General features: G+C 45.9%; 1 protein-coding gene across 3 annotated transcripts in view; it reads right to left on the bottom strand.

Annotated features, from left to right (window-relative positions):
* efcab14 (EF-hand calcium binding domain 14) overlaps positions 1-20,328 on the bottom strand; it is a 140,167-nt gene that overhangs the window by 101,818 nt on the left and 18,021 nt on the right. For all 3 annotated transcript variants that reach the window (XM_072511032.1, XM_072511030.1, XM_072511031.1), the window contains exon 3: positions 3,260-3,405. In XM_072511032.1, the coding sequence (XP_072367133.1) occupies positions 3,260-3,405 (146 nt within the window). The remainder of the gene's footprint in view (positions 1-3,259; positions 3,406-20,328) is intronic.

Below are 20,328 nucleotides of genomic sequence, written 5' to 3'. Positions count from 1 at the left end.
CACAATCAGATTTTAATGTGGAACTTTTATTCTTTCATGAGATGTGCACGTCGCTGGGAAGGCCAGTATTTGTTGCCCATCCTTAATTGCCGTTGAACAGAGTCGCTGGCGAGGCTATTTCAGACAGCAGTTAAGGATCAACCACAATAATGTGTGTCCGGAGTCACACGTTGGCCAGACCAGGTAATGATGGCAGATTTCCTTCTCCAAAAGGGCCTTTGTGAACTAATATGCAATGCACCAAGCTCATGCTGTTGATTTGAGGATTGCAACAGCACACCCTGTGGAGGAACAGAACAAGTGGCTGCAATTGCTGGATTTCTACATTTAACTTCTAGTGTCTGCATGTTGATGTCAGATAAACCATATAAAAATGGCAAATGTTGATAGTCTCTCTATTAATATTACAACAAAATTCAGACCATTGTCTTTGCTTCCTGTTTAAGCAGTTGAATTTAAAATGATTGAAAACAGATTAAGTATTTGATTTGGACATACTGCAATTGTAAAAATAGGCAACATGGAAAGTTAGAAGAGGAAGAGTTCAGCCAGAGGATCTATTACCCTGTACTATCTGGGGTTTTGATGTTTGAAACTAGCACAGTAAAACCTGCAAATTAAGGTCAAACAAGGTAATTGTATCAGCTGTTCTTATTTTTAAAAGGATCATTGAACATTCACTTTGCCAAAAGAGCGAACCAAATATTGCATCCCCTCCAGCATTCCATTTTTATTTCTTCACCTTGGATTGTTACATTTTGAAGACTTGCCAGAAGGATGTTATTTCAATTCATTTTGGTTATTTGGTTTCCTAGCTTATTGCTATCCCATGATCCTTTTCCATTGAGAGGCATGATATTTCATATGTTGGCAACCTGCACAGGGCAAGTGCTTGGACGGATCCAGCAATTGACAGTACTCGATGCCAGATCTTTATGAAAATAAGGGTGAATCTCATGAATAATTTTACTGCAGTTATAAATTGAACTATATTAATTTTAACCAATTACTTCACGATTTTCCTGTTGTGATGAATTTCCTGAAAATTACAGCAATAAAGATTTCTGCCAATATTTTCTATATAGCAGTTATTAAATGGATTAAATAAGTAATTTGATAATTGGGCTGACACGCACACACAACTGGTTAACTTATCTATTGCTATCTTTGGCAGAGAAAGTCCATGTACCAGTGGATGTCAAAGTGAAACAGCAGGAGAAAAAACCAACTAACTTACATAAATGGTGTGCTTCCTTATTCTGCGCCACGTCTTTTCATAGCCTCACCTTGCTAATCGTGATTAGCTACAATCCATAAGCCCGCTCCAGATTCTGGGCTCTTATGCATTTACCCCAAGCACCCTCTACATCCCTCCACTTACTATTTTTAATAGTATAGAGATGTTCATTGATAAATCCCATTTTGCAAACACTTATTTTCTTATTGTATTTTTGAGCCACCAGATCCCAAAAATCATTTTGAAATGGAGAAAATTCTTTGCAGGAGATCAGATACTGGAAAATTTCAAATGTTGAATTAAGAGTTAGATTTTTTTTTCAATAACTTTTAAGATGCCAGAGTGTTTAAACATTGAAATCAAATCTGCTTTCTGGTATATTCTTTTAAACAGAAAATGCTGAATTTACAACCCTTTCAGCTTTAAAAGCATTATAATTATCTTTATTAGTGTCACAAGTAGGTTTTCATCAACACTAATGAAGTTACTGTGAAAATCCCCTCGTCGCCACACTCCGGTGGCTGCTCAGGTACACCGAGGGAAAATTCAGAATGTCCAATTCATCTAACAAGCAAGTCTTTCGGGACTTATGGGAGGAAATTGGAGCACCCGGAGGAAACCCACGCAGACACGGGGACAGACAGTGACCCAAGCCGGGAATCGAACTCAGGTCCCTGGCGCTGTGAAGCAACAGTGCCAACCACTGTGCTACTGTGCTGCAAAACTGTAACTGGAAAGTTGATTGGAGAAATTCAAAAAGATTGGCGATTTTGAACACATCCAACGTTAAATTATTTGTATTCTTACTCCATTTATTACCTATCAAAATTCAAGAGAATTCCAATACATGCAATTCCAATACTAATCTTGAAATACAGTACACCTAATTATCCTATGGGCTGATTTTTTAGATCATATTAGCAATAGTGTCTTCACAGAATTTCATAATATAGCACAACAGCACACTAGCTTATTTAACTGTCCTAAACTGTTTAGCACATTAAGAATCGGTTCAGTGCCACCATCATTCTATTTATGTTGTGAGTCAGAATATAGGAATACAAATCACAAACATCATATTTGGTTTTCTTCAGCAGTCACCTTCAGAAACCAAAATGTACCAAAAAAAAGACAGTCTGTAACAAATATACCATGATAATTTAAATAGGTTATGAACTAAAATTTTTTGACTTAAATAAAAGCAGACATAGCAGAATCTTGGCAAAGTTTTCAAACATAAAAAGATTGATTTCTTTAAATATAATTTAGAAATGTGTAACAACATTCGATGCATCTATATAAACATCTTGCTTAAATTTTTCCATATCAGTGTTGTCCAATAGAAATTGACTTAGTAGAGGTGGTTATGGTGAAACTATTTCAATCCCGTTCACTAATTTAAAAAAGGCATCTCATACTCTCACAACACAGGTAAATGAATTTCACTTGTGCATATTTACTTACTATCTATCACCATACAGTAACCAAATCTCTCATATTAATCAAAAATACTTGCATTTTCTACTTTTCACCCTTCCATTTCACGAATAAATGGACAAAAAGTACATATGCATAAAGCATGCAAAAAAAAGGTATTGAGATTACATGCACAATAATATCTATAACTCCTTTTGATTTCCTATTAAATCCAATTAGCCACATGGTTAGTGAGTAATGTATTGAATAAAGTTCCATATAATTGAAATAAAGTAGCGTAGATTACACTCAGCTAGTCAGGCAATATCTGTGGAGAAAGAAACTGTGCGAATATTTCAGATTGATGACCCTTTCATCATAGCAGTTCAGGGGACCGACCAGAAACAGTTAAACTTTTCACTCTTCACAGATAATGCCTGACCTGCTGAGCACTTCCAGTATCTTGTTTTTATTTCAGACTTCCCACACTTTCCTTGTTCATATAATTGAATATTGTTCTTGTTCAACAGTTAAATTCTTCCAGCCTGTTTTTTCTCCATTCTGCAATATGGTACACTGATGAATTATAAGATCTCCTTTGCTTACTTGCTTATTCAGCTCTGTGATGTTGGTCCATATTTTGCTAATCCCTCGGTCTCCAGTGTCTATATTGGTAAGGTCCTTCTGGACTGCAAGGAGATCTTCATTTAGCTTTGGAATGTCACTAAACGAGGTCTTTTGACTAGATTCCACTAAAAGAATAGAACAAATTCCAGTTTTAGGACTAAAACATGCAGAAATGCAAACTATAAAAAGAGCAGACAAATAACTTCATTAGACCATAAGACCATAAGACATAGGAGCGGAAGTAAGGCCATTCGGCCCATCGAGTCCACTCCGCCATTCAATCATGGCTGATTTCAACTCCATTTACCCGCCCTCTCTCCATAGTCCTTAATTCCTCGAGAAATCAAGAATTTATCAACTTCTGTCTTAAAGACACTCAACGTCCCGGCCTCCACCGCCCTCTGTGGCAATGAATTCCACAGACCCACCACTCTCTGGCTGAAGAAATTTCTCCTCATCTCAAAGAACAAAGAACAAAGAACAAAGAAATGTACAGCACAGGAACAGGCCCTTCGGCCCTCCAAGCCCGTGCCGACCATACTGCCCGACTAAACTACAATCTTCTACACTTCCTGGGTCCGTATCCTTCTATTCCCATCCTATTCATATATTTGTCAAGATGCCCCTTAAATGTCCCTATCGTCCCTGCCTCCACTACCTCCTCCGGTAGTGAGTTCCAGGCACCCACTACCCTCTGCGTAAAAAACTTGCCTCGTACATCTACTCTAAACTTTGCCCCTCTCACCTTAAACCTATGCCCCCTAGTAATTGACCCCTCTACCCTGGGGAAAAGCCTCTGACTATCCACTCTGTCTATGCCCCTCATAATTTTGTATACCTCTATCAGGTCGCCCCTCAACCTCCTTCGTTCCAGTGAGAACAAACCGAGTTTATTCAATCGCTCCTCATAGCTTATGCCCTCCATACCAGGCAACATTCTGGTAAATCTCTTCTGCACCCTCTCTAAAGCCTCCACATCCTTCTGGTAGTGTGGCGACCAGAATTGAACACTATACTCCAAGTGTGGCCTAACTAAGGTTCTATACAGCTGCAACATGACTTGCCAATTCTTATACTCAATGCCCCGGCCAATGAAGGCAAGCATGCCGTATGCCTTCTTGACTACCTTCTCCACCTGTGTAGCCCCTTTCAGTGATCTGTGGACCTGTACTCCTAGATCTCTTTGACTTTCAATACTCTTGAGGGTTCTACCATTCACTGTATATTCCCTACCTGCATTAGCCCTTCCAAAATGCATTACCTCACATTTGTCCAGGTTAAACTCCATCTGCCATCTCTCCGCCCAAGTCTCCAGACAATCTAAATCCTGCTGTATCCTCAGACAGTCCTCATCGCTATCCGCAATTCCACCAACCTTTGTGTCGTCTGCAAACTTACTAATCAGACCAGTTACATTTTCCTCCAAATCATTTATATATACTACAAAGAGCAAAGGTCCCAGCACTGATCCCTGTGGAACACCACTGGTCACAGCCCTCCAATTAGAAAAGCATCCCTCCATTGCTACCCTCTGCCTTCTATGGCCTAGCCAGTTCTGTATCCACCTTGCCAGTTCACCCCTGATCCCGTGTGACTTCACCTTTTGTACCAGTCTACCATGAGGGACCTTGTCAAAGGCCTTACTGAAGTCCATATAGACAACATCTACTGCCCTACCTGCATCAATCATCTTAGTGACCTCCTCGAAAAACTCTATCAAGTTAGTGAGACACGACCTCCCCTTCACAAAACCGTGCTGCCTCTCACTAATACGTCCATTTGCTTCCAAATGGGAGTAGATCCTGTCTCGAAGAATTCTCTCCAGTAATTTCCCTACCACTGAAGTAAGGCTCACCGGCCTGTAGTTCCCGGGATTATCCCTGCCACCCTTCTTAAACAGAGGAACAACATTGGCTATTCTCCAGTCCTCCGGGACATCCCCTGAAGACAGCGAGGATCCAAAGATTTCTGTCAAGGCCTCAGCAATTTCCTCTCCAGCCTCCTTCAGTATTCTGGGGTAGATCCCATCCGGCCCTGGGGACTTATCTACCTTAATATTTTTTAAGACACCCAACACCTCGTCTTTTTGGATCACAATGTGACCCAGGCTATCTACACCCCCTTCTCCAGACTCAACATCTACCAATTCCTTCTCTTTGGTGAATACTGATGCAAAGTATTCATTTAGTACCTCGCCCATTTCCTCTGGCTCCACACATAGATTCCCTTGCCTATCCTTCAGTGGGCCAACCCTTTCCCTGGCTACCCTCTTACTTTTTATGTAAGTGTAAAAAGCCTTGGGATTTTCCTTAACCCTATTTGCCAATGCCTTTTCATGACCCCTTCTAGCCCTCCTGACTCCTTGCTTAAGTTCCTTCCTACTTTCCTTATATGCCACACAGGCTTCGTCTGTTCCCAGCCTTTTAGCCCTGACAAATGCCTCCTTTTTCTTTTTGACGAGGCCTACAATATCACTCGTCATCCAAGGTTCCCGAAAATTGCCGTATTTATCTTTCTTCCTCACAGGAACATGCCTGTCCTGTATTCCTTTCAACTGACACTTGAAAGCCTCCCACATGTCAGATGTTGATTTGCCCTCAAACATCCGCCCCCAATCTATGTTCTTCAGTTCCCGCCTAATATTGTTATAATTAGCCTTCCCCCAATTTAGCACATTCATCCTCGGACCACTCCTATCCTTGTCCACCAGTACTTTAAAACTTACTGAATTGTGGTCACTGTTACCGAAATGCTCCCCTACTGAAACATCTACCACCTGGCCGGGCTCATTCCCCAATACCAGGTCCAGTACCGCCCCTTCCCTAGTTGGACTGTTTACATATTGTTTTAAGAAGCCCTCCTGGATGCTCCTTACAAACTCTGCCCCGTCTAAGCCCCTGGCACTAAGTGAGTCCCAGTCAATATTGGGGAAGTTGAAGTCTCCCATCACCACAACCCTGTTGTTTTTACTCTTTTCCAAAATCTGTCTACCTATCTGCTCCTCTATCTCCCGCTGGCTGTTGGGAGGCCTGTAGTATACCCCCAACATTGTGACTGCACCCTTCTTATTCCTGATCTCTACCCATATAGCCTCACTGCCCTCTGAGGTGTCCTCTCGCTGTATAGCTGTGATACTCTCCTGAACAAGTAGCGCAACTCCGCCTCCCCTTTTACATCCCCCTCTATCCCGCCTGAAACATCTAAATCCTGGAACGTTTAGCTGCCAATCCTGCCCTTCCCTCAACCAGGTCTCTGTAATGGCAACAACATCATAGTTCCAAGTAGTAATCCAAGCTCTAAGTTCATCTGCCTTACCCGTAATGCTCCTTGCATTAAAACATATGCACTTCAGGCCACCAGACCCGCTGTGTTCAGCAACTTCTCCCCGTCTGCGCTGCCTCAGAGCCACACTGTCCCTATTCCCTAGTTCTCCCTCAATGCTCTCACCTTCTGACCTATTGCTCCCGTGCCCACCCCCCTGCCATACTAGTTTAAACCCTCCCGTGTGACACTAGCAAACCTCGCGGCCAGGATATTTATGCCTCTCCGGTTTAGATGCAACCCGTCCATCTTATACAGGTCACACCTGCCCCGGAAGAGCTCCCAGTGGTCCAGATAACAGAAACCCTCCCTCCTACACCAGCTGTTTAGCCACGTGTTTGTCTGCTCTATCTTCCTATTTCTAGCCTCACTGGCACGTGGCACAGGGAGTAATCCCGAGATTACAACCCTCGAGGTCCTGTCTTTTAACTTTCTGCCTAGCTCCCTGAACTCCTGCTGCAGGACCTCATGCCCCTTCCTGCCTATGTCGTTAGTACCAATATGTACAACGACCTCTGCCTGTTTGCCCTCCCCCTTCAGGATTCCCTCTACCCGTTCGGAGACATCCTGGACCCTGGCACCAGGGAGGCAACATACCATCCTGGAGTCTCTTTCACGTCCACAGAAGCGCCTATCTGTGCCCCTGACTATAGAGTCCCCTATAACTATTACTCTTCTGCGCTTTGACCCTCCCTTCTGAACATCAGAGCCAGCCGTGGTGCCACTGCTCTGGCTGCTGCTGTTTTCCCCTGATAGGCTATCCCCCCCGACAGTATCCAAAGGGGTATATCTGTTCGAGAGGGGGACAACCACAGGGGATTCCTGCACTGACTGCCTGCCCTTTCTGGTGGTCACCCATTTCTCTGCCTGCACCTTGGGTGTGACCACACTTACATAACTGCGATCTATGACGCTTTCCGCCACCTGCATGCTCCTAAGTGCATCCAATTGCTGCTCCAACCGAACCATGCGGTCTGTGAGGAGCTGCAGTTGGGTGCACTTTCTGCAGATGAAGCCATCCGGGACACTGGAAGCCTCCCGGACCTGCCACATCTCACAGTCAGAGCACAGCACCCCTCTAACTGACATTGCGTCAATTAATTAAAATTAAAATTTGTCTTTTTTTTTTTTTTTTAATACTTTTTTTAAATTTCAAAGTTACTGTCAAGTTAGAATCTCTGTTCTAAAGTGACTCCCTTTTATTCTAAGGCTGTGCCCCCGGGTCCTAGTCTCCCCTGCTAATGGAAACAACTTCCCTACATCCACCCTATCTAAGCCATTCATTATCTTGTAAGTTTCTATTAGATCTCCCCTCAACCTCCTAAACTCCAATGAATATAATCCCAGGATCCTCAGACGTTCATCGTATGTTAGGCCTACCATTCCTGGGATCATCCGTGTGAATCTCCGCTGGACCCGCTCCAGTGCCAGTATGTCCTTCCTGAGGTGTGGGGCCCAAAATTGCTCACAGTATTCTAAATGGGGCCTAACAATGCTTTATAAAGCTTCAGAAGTACATCCCTGCTTTTATATTCCAAGCCTCTTGAGATGAATGACAACATTGCATTTGCTTTCTTAATTACGGACTCAACCTGCAAGTTTACCTTTAGAGAATCCTGGACTAGGACTCCCAAGTCCCTTTGCACTTCAGCATTATGAATTTTGTCACCGTTTAGAAAATAGTCCATGCCTCTATTCTTTTTTCCAAAGTGCAAGACCTCGCACTTGCCCACGTTGAATTTCATCAGCCATTTCTTGGACCACTCTCCTAAACTGTCTAAATCTTTCTGCAGCCTCCCCACCTCCTCCATACTACCTGCCCCTCCACCTATCTTTGTATCATCGGCAAACTTAGCCAGAATGCCCCCAGTCCCGTCATCTAGATCGTTAATATATAAAGAGAACAGCTGTGGCCCCAACACTGAACCCTGCGGGACACCACTCGTCACCGGTTGCCATTCCGAAAAAGAACCTTTTATCCCAACTCTCTGCCTTCTGCCTGACAGCCAATCGTCAATCCATGTTAGTACCTTGCCTCGAATACCATGGGCCCTTATTTTACTCAGCAGTCTCCCGTGAGGCACCTTATCAAAGGTCTTTTGGAAGTCAAGATAGATAACATCCATTGGCTCTCCTTGGTCTAACCTATTTGTTATCTCTTCAAAGAACTCTAACAGGTTTGTCAGGCACGACCTCCCCTTACTAAATCCATGCTGACTTGTCCTAATCTGACCCTGCACTTCCAAGAATTTAGAAATCTCATCCTTAACAATGGATTCTAGAATCTTGCCAACAACCGAGGTTAGGCTAATTGGCCTATAATTTTCCATCTTTTTCCTTGTTCCCTTCTTGAACAGGGGGGTTACAACAGCGATTTTCCAATCCTCTGGGACTTTCCCGGACTCCAGTGACTTTTGAAAGATCATAACTAACGCCTCCACTATTTCTTCAGCTATCTCCTTTAGAACTCTAGGATGTAGTCCATCTGGGCCCGGAGATTTATCAATTTTTAGACCTCTTAGTTTCTCTAGCACTTTCTCCTTTGTGATGGCTACCATATTCAACTCTGCCCCCTGACTCTCCGGAATTGGTGGGATATTACTCATGTCTTCTACTGTGAAGACTGACGCAAGGTACTTATTTAGTTCCTCAGCTATTTCCTTGTCTCCCATCACAAAATTACCAGCGTCATTTTGGAGCGGCCCAATGTCAACTTTTGCCTCCCGTTTGTTTTTAATGTATTTAAATAAACTTTTACTATCATTCCTAATGTTACTGGCTAGCCTACCTTAATATTTGATCCTCTCTTTCCTTATTTCTCTCTTTGTTATCCTCTGTTTGTTTTTGTAGCCTTCCCAATCTTCTGACTTCCCACTACTCTTTGCCACATTATAGGCTTTCTCTTTTGCTTTGATGCATTCCCTAACTTCCTTTGTCAGCCATGACTGCCTAATCCCCCCTCTGATAACCTTTCTTTTCTTTGGGATGAACCTCTGCACTGTGTCCTCAATTACTCCAAGAAACTCCTGCCATTGCTGTTCTACTGTCTTTCCCACTAGACTCTGCTCCCAGTCGATTTTCATCAGTTCCTCCCTCATGCCCCTGTAGTTACCTTTATTTAACTGTAACACCTTTACATCTGATTCTACCTTCTTTCTTTCAAATTGGAGATTGAATTCTACCATATTATGATCACTGCCTCCTAAGTGCTCCCTTACTTTAAGATCTTTAATCAAGTCTGGCTCATTACATAACACTATGTCCAGAATGGCCTGTTCCCTCGAGGGCTCCATCACAAGCTGCTCCAAAAAGCCCTCCTGTAAACATTCAATGAATTCCCTTTCCTTGGGTCCACTGGCAGCATTATTTACCCAGTCCACCTGCATATTGAAGTCCTCCATGATCACTGTGACCTTGCCTTTCTGGCATGCACTTTCTATTTCGTGGTGCATTTTGTGCCCCCGGTCCTGACCACTGTTAGGAGGCCTGTACATAACTCCCATTATGGTTTTTTTGCCTTTGTGGTTCCTCAACTCTACCCACACAGACTCCACATCATCTGACCCTATGTCATTTAGTGCTATTGATTTAATTTCATTCCTAATTAACAAGGCAACCCCGCCCCCTCTGCCCACCTCCCTGTCTTTTCGATAGGTTGTGAATCCCTGGATGTTTAAATGCTAGTCCTGAACCCCCTGCAACCATGTCTCTGTGATGCCTACCACATCATACCTGCCAGTCACAATCTGGGCCACAAGCTCAGTCCCTGTACCTTGTTCCGTACACTGCGCGCATTTAAATATAGCACCTTTAATTCTCTATTGACCATCCCTTTTTGTTTTCTTAGTGTGGTGGACCTTGGTTTACTGAGCCTTTCCATACACTGTGTCATATTTTGTGGTATGGGGACTATCATAACCTCTCCTGAGTTTTGTCTTTTTGTGCTTTTTTGTATTCCTAAGCAGCTACGCTTCCCACTGATTACTTCACCTCTTGGTTCCCTGACTTTCCCTTCCCCCCCAATCTTTAGTTTAAAGTCCTATTGACCACCCTATTTATTCTTTTCGCCAGAACACTGGTCCCAGCTCGGTTCAGGTGGAGACCATCCCAACGGTATAGGTCCCCCCCTGTCCCAAAACTGATGCCAGTGTCCCATGAAAAGGAACCCCTCTTTCCCACACCACTCTTTCAGCCACGTGTTAACTTCCCTTATTCTTGCCTCCCTATGCCAATTTGCACGTGGCTCGGGCAGTAATCCGGAGATTATGACCCTTGAGGACCTGTTTTTTAATTTGAATCCTAGCTCTTTATAATCTCTAAACAGGTCCTCTTTCCTAGACTTGCCTATGTTGTTGGTACCGACATGGACCACAACAACTGGATCCTCCCCCTCCCTCTCCAGTATCCTTTCAAGCTGGTCAGAGATGTCCCGCACCCTAGCACCAGGCAGGCAACATACCATGCGGGACTCTTTATCCTGCTCACAAAGGATACTATCTATCCCCCTGATAATAGAATCCCCTACAACTACAACTTGCCTATTTACTCCCTCCCCTTGAATGGCCTGCTGAACCATGGTGCCTTGGTCAGCTGACTCATCCTTCCTGCAGCCCTGTTCGCCATCCACACAGGGAGCAAGTGCCTCATACCTGTTGGACAGAGTCAAGGGCTGAGGCTCCTGAGTTCCTGACTGCTGGTTCCCTTTACCTGCCTGACTTGCAGTCACACCCTGCTGTCCCTGGCCACTGGCAGGATTTAAACTACTTACTCTGACAGGTGTGACTGCCTCCTGAAACACAGTGTCCAGGTAAGTCTCCCCCTCCCGGATGTGCCTCAGTGTTTGAAGCTCAGACTCCAGCTCATCAACTCTGAGCCGGTGCTCTTCGAGCAGCCAACACTTACTGCCGATGTGGTCGCTGCAGCTCGCAATGGGATCTGCCAGCTCCCACATCAAGCAGCTCAAGCACATCACCTGACCAGCCATCACTAATTAATTAATTAGTTTAATTTAAGTTTATGAGTTTAGCTGTGTTTTTAAAAAAATTTGGGGCAGATTTGCTATCAACCACTCAGATCACAGCTTCCCTCTGACGTCACTTTTGGGGGGAAAACTGGAAAACAGGGAGTTTCCGTTAGGTTTTTATACTCACAGAGACTGCTCCTCCTCCTCCGAACGGCTCCCGAAATTAGGCCCGAAGAAAGAGAGAGAACAAACAGTAGGGAAAAAGCACCTTCTCCCACTCTTCACCGAATTACCTCACTGCACCAAATTGCCAAATTCTCACTCGGTCTGTATCTCTCTCACTCAGGCTGTGTGTCCTTGACCTGCGCAATGCTTACTAATGTGCGCTTTCTGTCTGTCTTTTATACAGACTTTAGGATTACTCAGACTAAAACTTCAAAGAGAAGAATACAATGTGTACCTTTGTGCCCCTTAACAGGCCTCAGGTGACTGCCAGATAACTGCCTCTCAGCAATTAGGGTGGGGGCAGCTTCAGCCAATCAGACACTAATCTACACTGCACTTTTAACTGAAAAACAGCAAAATTAGATGAACCACTTACCTTTCCTGGTTACCTCACTGCACCAAATTACCAAATTCTCACTCGGTCTGTATCTCTCTCACTCAGGCTGTGTCTCCTTGACCTGCGCAATGCTTACCAATGTGCGCTTTCTGTCTGTCTTTTATACAGACTTCAGGATGACTCACACTAAAACTTCAAAGAGAAGAATACAATGTGTACCTTTGTGCCCCTTAACAGGCCTCAGGTGACTGCCAGATAACTGCCTCTCAGCAATTAGGGTGGGGGCAGCTTCAGCCAATCAGACACTAATCTACACTGCACTTTTAACTGAAAAACAGCAAAATTAGATGAACCACTTACCTTTCCTGGTTACCTCACGCACCAAATTACCAAATTCTCACTCGGTCTGTATCTCTCTCACTCAGGCTGTGTCCTTGACCTGCGCAATGCTTCTTAAAATGTGCTTACTTAAATCAATTCAAACTCTTCGCTCCATATCTGTTTTATGTTCTGGAAAAATAGATAATGCAGTGGGCTGAGTGCTGAGAACCTAACATAATGGGGATGAAAATTTCTTCTGTCTTTAATTGCAAATTCTATTGTTAAGCACTTGGTAGTCACAATATAGGTGCCATAAGCCATGGCATCACGGCATCACGGCATTTAACTGCTAATTTGGCAATAACTGCCAATCACATTTAGTGGGCACATATTTGTCATGTAGGAAATAGAAAAATGCCAGAAAATGTCAGAATCGTAACATTAGTGAAGAAATGTTTTTTTAAGTTTGGAGTGCAGCAATATTGTAAATGCAGTTGGAGGGACTTTATCACTGCTTTTCTCCATGCCAAGCAATGAAAGTGCTGAGCAAAATGCTGCAGTCCTTAGAAATAAAAGAGTCCTCAACTTTGCACATTAAAGTGACAACTTGTCTGTAAATATGTGGTTATTCGGGAGCTAGTAGTTTTAAATAGATTAATACTACAAAACTTGGCAATTATAAAAACTACTTTAATTGCAACTTCTTAAACCAAAATTAAAACTTGTGAACAGCAACAAAAACAGTCCCACACACACACTCCCCCACATTCCCTTTCTCACACACACACTCCCACATTCCCTTTCTCACACGCGCTCACACGTCTCACATATTCCCCCACACACGCTCACACATTTCCCCCCCCCCCACTCTCACACATCCCCCCACATGCTCACACGTCTCTCACATTCTCCCCCACACGCTCACCCGTCTCACACATTCCCCCCACACACACACGATCACCTGCCTCACACATTCCCCACACACACACGATCACCCGTCTCGCACGCACGCGCCCACACACATGCCCCACACACATGCGCGCGCGCACACCCACTCCCTCGCGCGCGCTCACACACACACACCCACCCCCTCTCACACACACACACCCACCCCCTCTCACACACACACACCCACCCCCTCTCACACACACACACCCACCCCCTCTCACACACACACACCCACCCCCTCTCACACACACACACCCACCCCCTCTCACACACACACACCCACCCCCTCTCACACACACACACCCACCCCCTCTCACACACACACACCCACCCCCTCTCACACACACACACCCACCCCCTCTCACACACACACACCCACCCCCTCTCACACACACACACCCACCCCCTCTCACACACACACACCCACCCCCTCTCACACACACACACCCACCCCCTCTCACACACACACACCCACCCCCTCTCACACACACACACCCACCCCCTCTCACACACACACACCCACCCCCTCTCACACACACACACCCACCCCCTCTCACACACACACACCCACCCCCTCTCACACACACACACCCACCCCCTCTCACACACACACACCCACCCCCTCTCACACACACACACCCACCCCCTCTCACACACACACACCCACCCCCTCTCACACACACACACCCACCCCCTCTCACACACACACACCCACCCCCTCTCACACACACACACCCACCCCCTCTCACACACACACACCCACCCCCTCTCACACACACACACCCACCCCCTCTCACACACACACACCCACCCCCTCTCACACACACACACCCACCCCCTCTCACACACACACACCCACCCCCTCTCACACACACACACCCACCCCCTCTCACACACACACACCCACCCCCTCTCACACACACACACCCACCCCCTCTCACACACACACACCCACCCCCTCTCACACACACACACCCACCCCCTCTCACACACACACACCCACCCCCTCTCACACACACACACCCACCCCCTCTCACACACACACACCCACCCCCTCTCACACACACACACCCACCCCCTCTCACACACACACACCCACCCCCTCTCACACACACACACCCACCCCCTCTCACACACACACACCCACCCCCTCTCACACACACACACCCACCCCCTCTCACACACACACACCCACCCCCTCTCACACACACACACCCACCCCCTCTCACACACACACACCCACCCCCTCTCACACACACACACCCACCCCCTCTCACACACACACACCCACCCCCTCTCACACACACACACCCACCCCCTCTCACACACACACACCCAACCCCTCTCACACACACACACCCAACCCCTCTCACACACACACACCCACCCCCTCTCACACACACACACCCACCCCCTCTCACACACACACACCCACCCCCTCTCACACACACACACCCACCCCCTCTCACACACACACACCCACCCCCTCTCACACACACACACCCACCCCCTCTCACACACACACACCCACCCCCTCTCACACACACACACCCACCCCCTCTCACACACACACACCCACCCCCTCTCACACACACACACCCACCCCCTCTCACACACACACACCCACCCCCTCTCACACACACACACACACCCCCTCTCACACACACACACCCACCCCCTCTCACACACACACCCACCCCCTCTCACACACACACACCCACCCCCTCTCACACACAACCCCTCACACACACACCCCCTCACACACACACCCCCTCACACACACCCCCTCACACACACACCCCCTCTCACACACACCCCCTCTCACACACACACACCCTCACACACACACACCCTCACACACACACACCCTCACACACACACACCCTCACACACACACACCCTCACACACACACACCCTCACACACACACACCCCCTCTCTCACACACACACCTCCTCTCTCACACACACACCTCCTCTCACACACGCACACCCCCTCTCACACACGCACACCCCCTCTCACACACGCACACCCCCTCTCACACACGCACACCCCCTCTCACACACACACACCCCCTCTCACACACGCACACCCCCTCTCACACACGCACACCCCCTCTCACACACGCACACCCCCTCTCACACACGCACACCCCCTCTCACACACGCACACCCCCTCTCACACACGCACACCCCCTCTCACACACGCACACCCCCTCTCACACACACACACCCCCTCTCACACACACACACCCTCTCACACACACACACCCTCTCACACACACACACCCTCTCACACACACACACCCCCTCACACACACACACACCCTCACACACACACACACCCTCACACACACACACACCCTCACACACACACACCCCCTCTCACACACACACACACCCTCTCACACACACACACACCCTCTCTCACACACACACACCCTCTCTCACACACACACCCCCTCTCTCACACACACACCCCCTCTCTCACACACACCCCCTCTCACACACACACCCCCTCTCACACACACACCCCCTCTCACACACACACCCCCTCTCACACACACACCCCCTCTCACACACACACACCCCCTCTCACACACACACACCCCCTCTCACACACACACACCCCCTCTCACACACACACACCCCCTCTCACACACACACACCCCCTCTCACACACACACACCCCCTCTCACACACACACACCCCCTCTCACACACACACACCCCCTCTCACACACACACACCCCCTCTCACACACACACACACCCTCTCACACACACACACACCCTCTCACACACACACACACCCTCTCACACACACACACACCCTCTCACACACACACAGTCCCTCTCACACACACACACTCCCTCTCACACACACACACTCCCTCTCACACACACACACTCCCTCTCACACACACGCACCCACACACACCCACTCTCACACACCCATTCCCAGAAAACAGATATTGGGCGGCATGTGGCGTAGTGGATAGCACTGGGACTGCGGTGCTGAGGACCCAGGTTCGAATCCCGGCCCTGGGTCACTGTCCCTGTGGAGTTTGCACATTCTCCCCATGTCTGCGTGGGATTCACCCCCACAACCCAAAGATGTGCAGGTTTGGTGGGTTGGCCATGCTAAATTGCCCCTTAATTGGAAAAAGAATAATTGGGTGCTCTAAATTTAAGAAGAAAATCAGATATTAATTCAAAGTTTATTCGATGCAATCGCCACAATAAAATGGAGTGTTAGAAGTAAATTTCCAAGTCATTTTAATCAGAGTACACCCAGCTTAAACAAGATAATCCAAATGAAACCAAATAAAATTTGCCAACTTGAGAAACAAAGTACAGATGAGAATCAGATCCCAGGCCAATAATATAGACTTTGAACTCATCCAACACGTATAAAATATCGACACAGCAGAATATTGGTCAGAGGAAATGCACATCAATGCATGTCATCCAATGTGACAATAGGTGTTATGCTTACCTACTGGTCTATCATTACAGTAACATGTATATAATAGACGTTAAGGAGGAAAATTGTGGCAAAGTAATAATGTCACTGGACTAGGAATCCAGAAGCCCAGGATAATGCTCTGGCGACCTGGGCTCAAAACCAATTATGGCAGATGGTGGAATTTGAATTTTTTGGATTTGAAAACTAGTCTTTAAGGAAATTAAATCTGCCAACCTTGATGAGCTGGGAAACATGAAGGATACCTCAGTAAAACTGACTATCAAGGAAGAAAGTCATGTTTAAAGGTTAAATCAATGCCATACACAATTAGACCTATAACAGAGGCATAATTAGAACAGCTCGTCAGAATCTCAGTCCTTGACCCTGGCAGCGAGAGTGATTGGGCTACGCCAATCGTACCCGTGATGAAAAAAGATCGCATTTGTGGCAATTTTAAAGTCATCATTAATCATGTACGGTGTGCAGAGCTGTATCCTCTACACCAATTGATGACCCTTTCGCTGGGTTGGCTGAGGCCAACACTTCAATAAAATCAACCTCAGTCCAGCATATCTTCAAATGAACATAGATCAGGATTCACAAGTTATTGACGATTGTGACACATAAAGGGTTATTTCGATAAATGTCCACTTGGCATCACTTCAGTGCCAGCGTTGTTCCAACAAGCTATGGACCAAATCTTAAGCAAATTAGATGGAGTCCAATGTTACCTGGGTGACATCTTGGTTCCTGGTTAGAATGAGGAAGAACATGTTCACAACCCAGATTGTGATGTTGTACGAATTAAGTACTGGCATGATGGGAAAACTGGTCAACTATTCGGTACAGTGTAAGAAAAGCTGACCTAGCCATTTCAATGTACCAGACCCCTTTGTAAGAAATGCTGATCTAGCCATTCCAATATACCAGAACCTAAAGCATGAACAAGATCAGAGAAGGTTAAGCTATTCCAAAATGCCTGACCTCTGTAATTTCTGATAAGGCTAACTCGTCATAACCCAGGGCGGTATGAATAAGACAAGATAAGGAATGGATGAGTCTCCTCCGACCTTTTAATGTTCTATCAAAGGACATGATAATGGTATGAGTGATGAGACAAAGAGTCCTTGGAGGTCATCAGGTTTATGACAGTGCTTCCGTTTCTACTTCCGATCGAATTCCTGACTAAGCTGTAGTCACGTAATCTTGATAATGATAATGTATAAATACTGAACTGATTTTCTGAAAAAGGGCGGACTTGACAAGGAATCATCAGTGGTAGTAACTGCTCTCCGACCTCAAGTTTCAGCCAAAACTGCATGCGGTCTTTTTGTAAATAAAGCCTTGTTATTTTACCATAACAATCTATTGTTGAGTCTTCCTACCAGTCAAAGAAGCAGGAAAATATTGACTTCTACAAGATGCCACACTCTGGAGATTAGAATATTATGGATTAAGGGTCCAAAAAGACAAATGTGAATTTTTCCAATCTTCAATTGAATATCTGGGTCGGCATCGATGCCAAGGGACTGCATAAGTCTCTTTCGAAAGTCAAAGTAATTACTGATGCACGTGCACTTTACGATCTTCCATAGGCTTACTAAATTACTACAGAAGGTTTGTCCTTAATCTGGCGACTATTTTGAAATCCTTGCACAATTTACTGTGTCAAAATAAAAAGTGGAAAAGGGGGGAGGGATCAATGTGATAGAGAATTCGTACTGGCCAAAGAGGCGTTTTTCAAGTCAGATGTCCAGAGAGGGTTGAGGTGGTGGTTTCCCACATAATGCCCACAGGTGAGGAGAAGCTGATAGCCTTCGCATCAAGGACCTTGAATAAAGCTAGAAGCAGTTATGTGCAGACAGAAGCCCTAGGAATCATTTTTTGGAACACAATGGTTCTACCAATTCCTGTATGGGAGGAAATTCACTTTATTCATGGGCCATCATCCACTAACAACGATGTTTGGACCTCATATTGGGATTCCATCACAGGTAGTGAGCAGAATGCAGAGCTGGATATTCTTCTTGTCAGCACACACATACATGAAGTACAGTCAGTCAAACCTTCATGGGAACGCAGGATTCTTCAGAATGCCATTACCAATTAGTTCAATGATAAGCAGTTTGTCGGGAAACAATTTCTACTTCGAGCAAGTAGGTAACACTCCTGTAGCAGGACAGGTGAAGAAGCATGGCAGAAGTGATTCAATACAGCCACAGATTATGGAAATGGTGCTTTGAGGCATGTCTTCAAGAACAAGCCTGGAGTTAAAGCCATATTCCATCCGAAGACTTGAGTTAACCATACTGCCTTGAGTGTATTCATTCCACCATTATTAAGAAAACATGTATCAAACCAATTACACGAAGGCCACTGTGATATTGCAAGGAGAAAGGTGAAAGCCAGGTGTATTTTTGGTAGCCAGAGTTAGATGGTGAAATAGGAGGAGGAGACGGGAATGTGTTTGTCTTGTACAAAAGTGCGGAACCTGCCGCCATTAGCCCATTGCACCAGTGGGAATGGCCATCATCATGAAATCAACGTCATCAGAGAAAACAATTGAAAGACTGGGTGAAACCTTCAGCAGATTCGATCATCCTGAAGAACTGGTGAGCGATAATGGACCGCAGTTCCTATCTAAGAGTTCATAAACTACTTGGAGAATGGAATTAAGCTCATCCAGTCCACTCCTCATCACTCTTCCACAAATGGGCTGACAGAGCATTTTGTACAGACGATGAAACATTCTTTAAAAGGTAACCAGAGAACAAGGCTCATTGTCTAAACGTTTGAGTTAATTCCCGCTCCCGGGAATACTGCGCACTCAACAATCCAAGTTTCTCGGCAATGAGACGTCAACTATGCACAGCATTCAATTTGCTGAAACTACCCAAGGCAAAAGAAATTGTTGAGAAAAAGCAGCAGGATCAGGTCATATGGTGGGAGAACAAGGCGAAAGGTCATGTTTTTTGCCAGGGTCAAGAAGTTCTGGCAAGAAATTTTACCAAAAGTGAAAAGTGGATTAGCACAGAAGGGACCAGTCTCCTACACCGTATGACCCAAGGCGATGCAATATAGAGGAGGCATGCAGATCAACGTTTGGTGACAAGAATCAATCCGCCAGAGGCAGAACTGCCAGTCCAAATCCAACTGTGCCAAGAGGCGACATGGACTTCAAGGGAACCTGACACTAACCAAACCAATTGGGAAAACAGCATCTCAATTGCATCAAACACCAAGTCAGCCTCAGATCACTACGTCGACTCTGGTTAAGATTACCAATGATGATGTTCACAACAAGCCAAAACCACCATAGTTTGCATCAAGCACTAAAAAGCAGACATCTGAGGTTCGCCAACAATCACACAGAGAATGACGACCTCCAGAAAGTCTGACGTCTTGATTGTTGTTGTTGATCGATTGTTCATGTTGCTAATTAATTGTTAATATTATACTGTATAAATA

The sequence above is a fragment of the Scyliorhinus torazame genome, chromosome 7, assembly GCF_047496885.1.
Source record: "Scyliorhinus torazame isolate Kashiwa2021f chromosome 7, sScyTor2.1, whole genome shotgun sequence".
NCBI lineage: Eukaryota > Metazoa > Chordata > Chondrichthyes > Carcharhiniformes > Scyliorhinidae > Scyliorhinus > Scyliorhinus torazame.
Note: the sequence above shows the minus strand (reverse complement) of the source record. Positions and strands in the feature narration are given on the sequence as shown.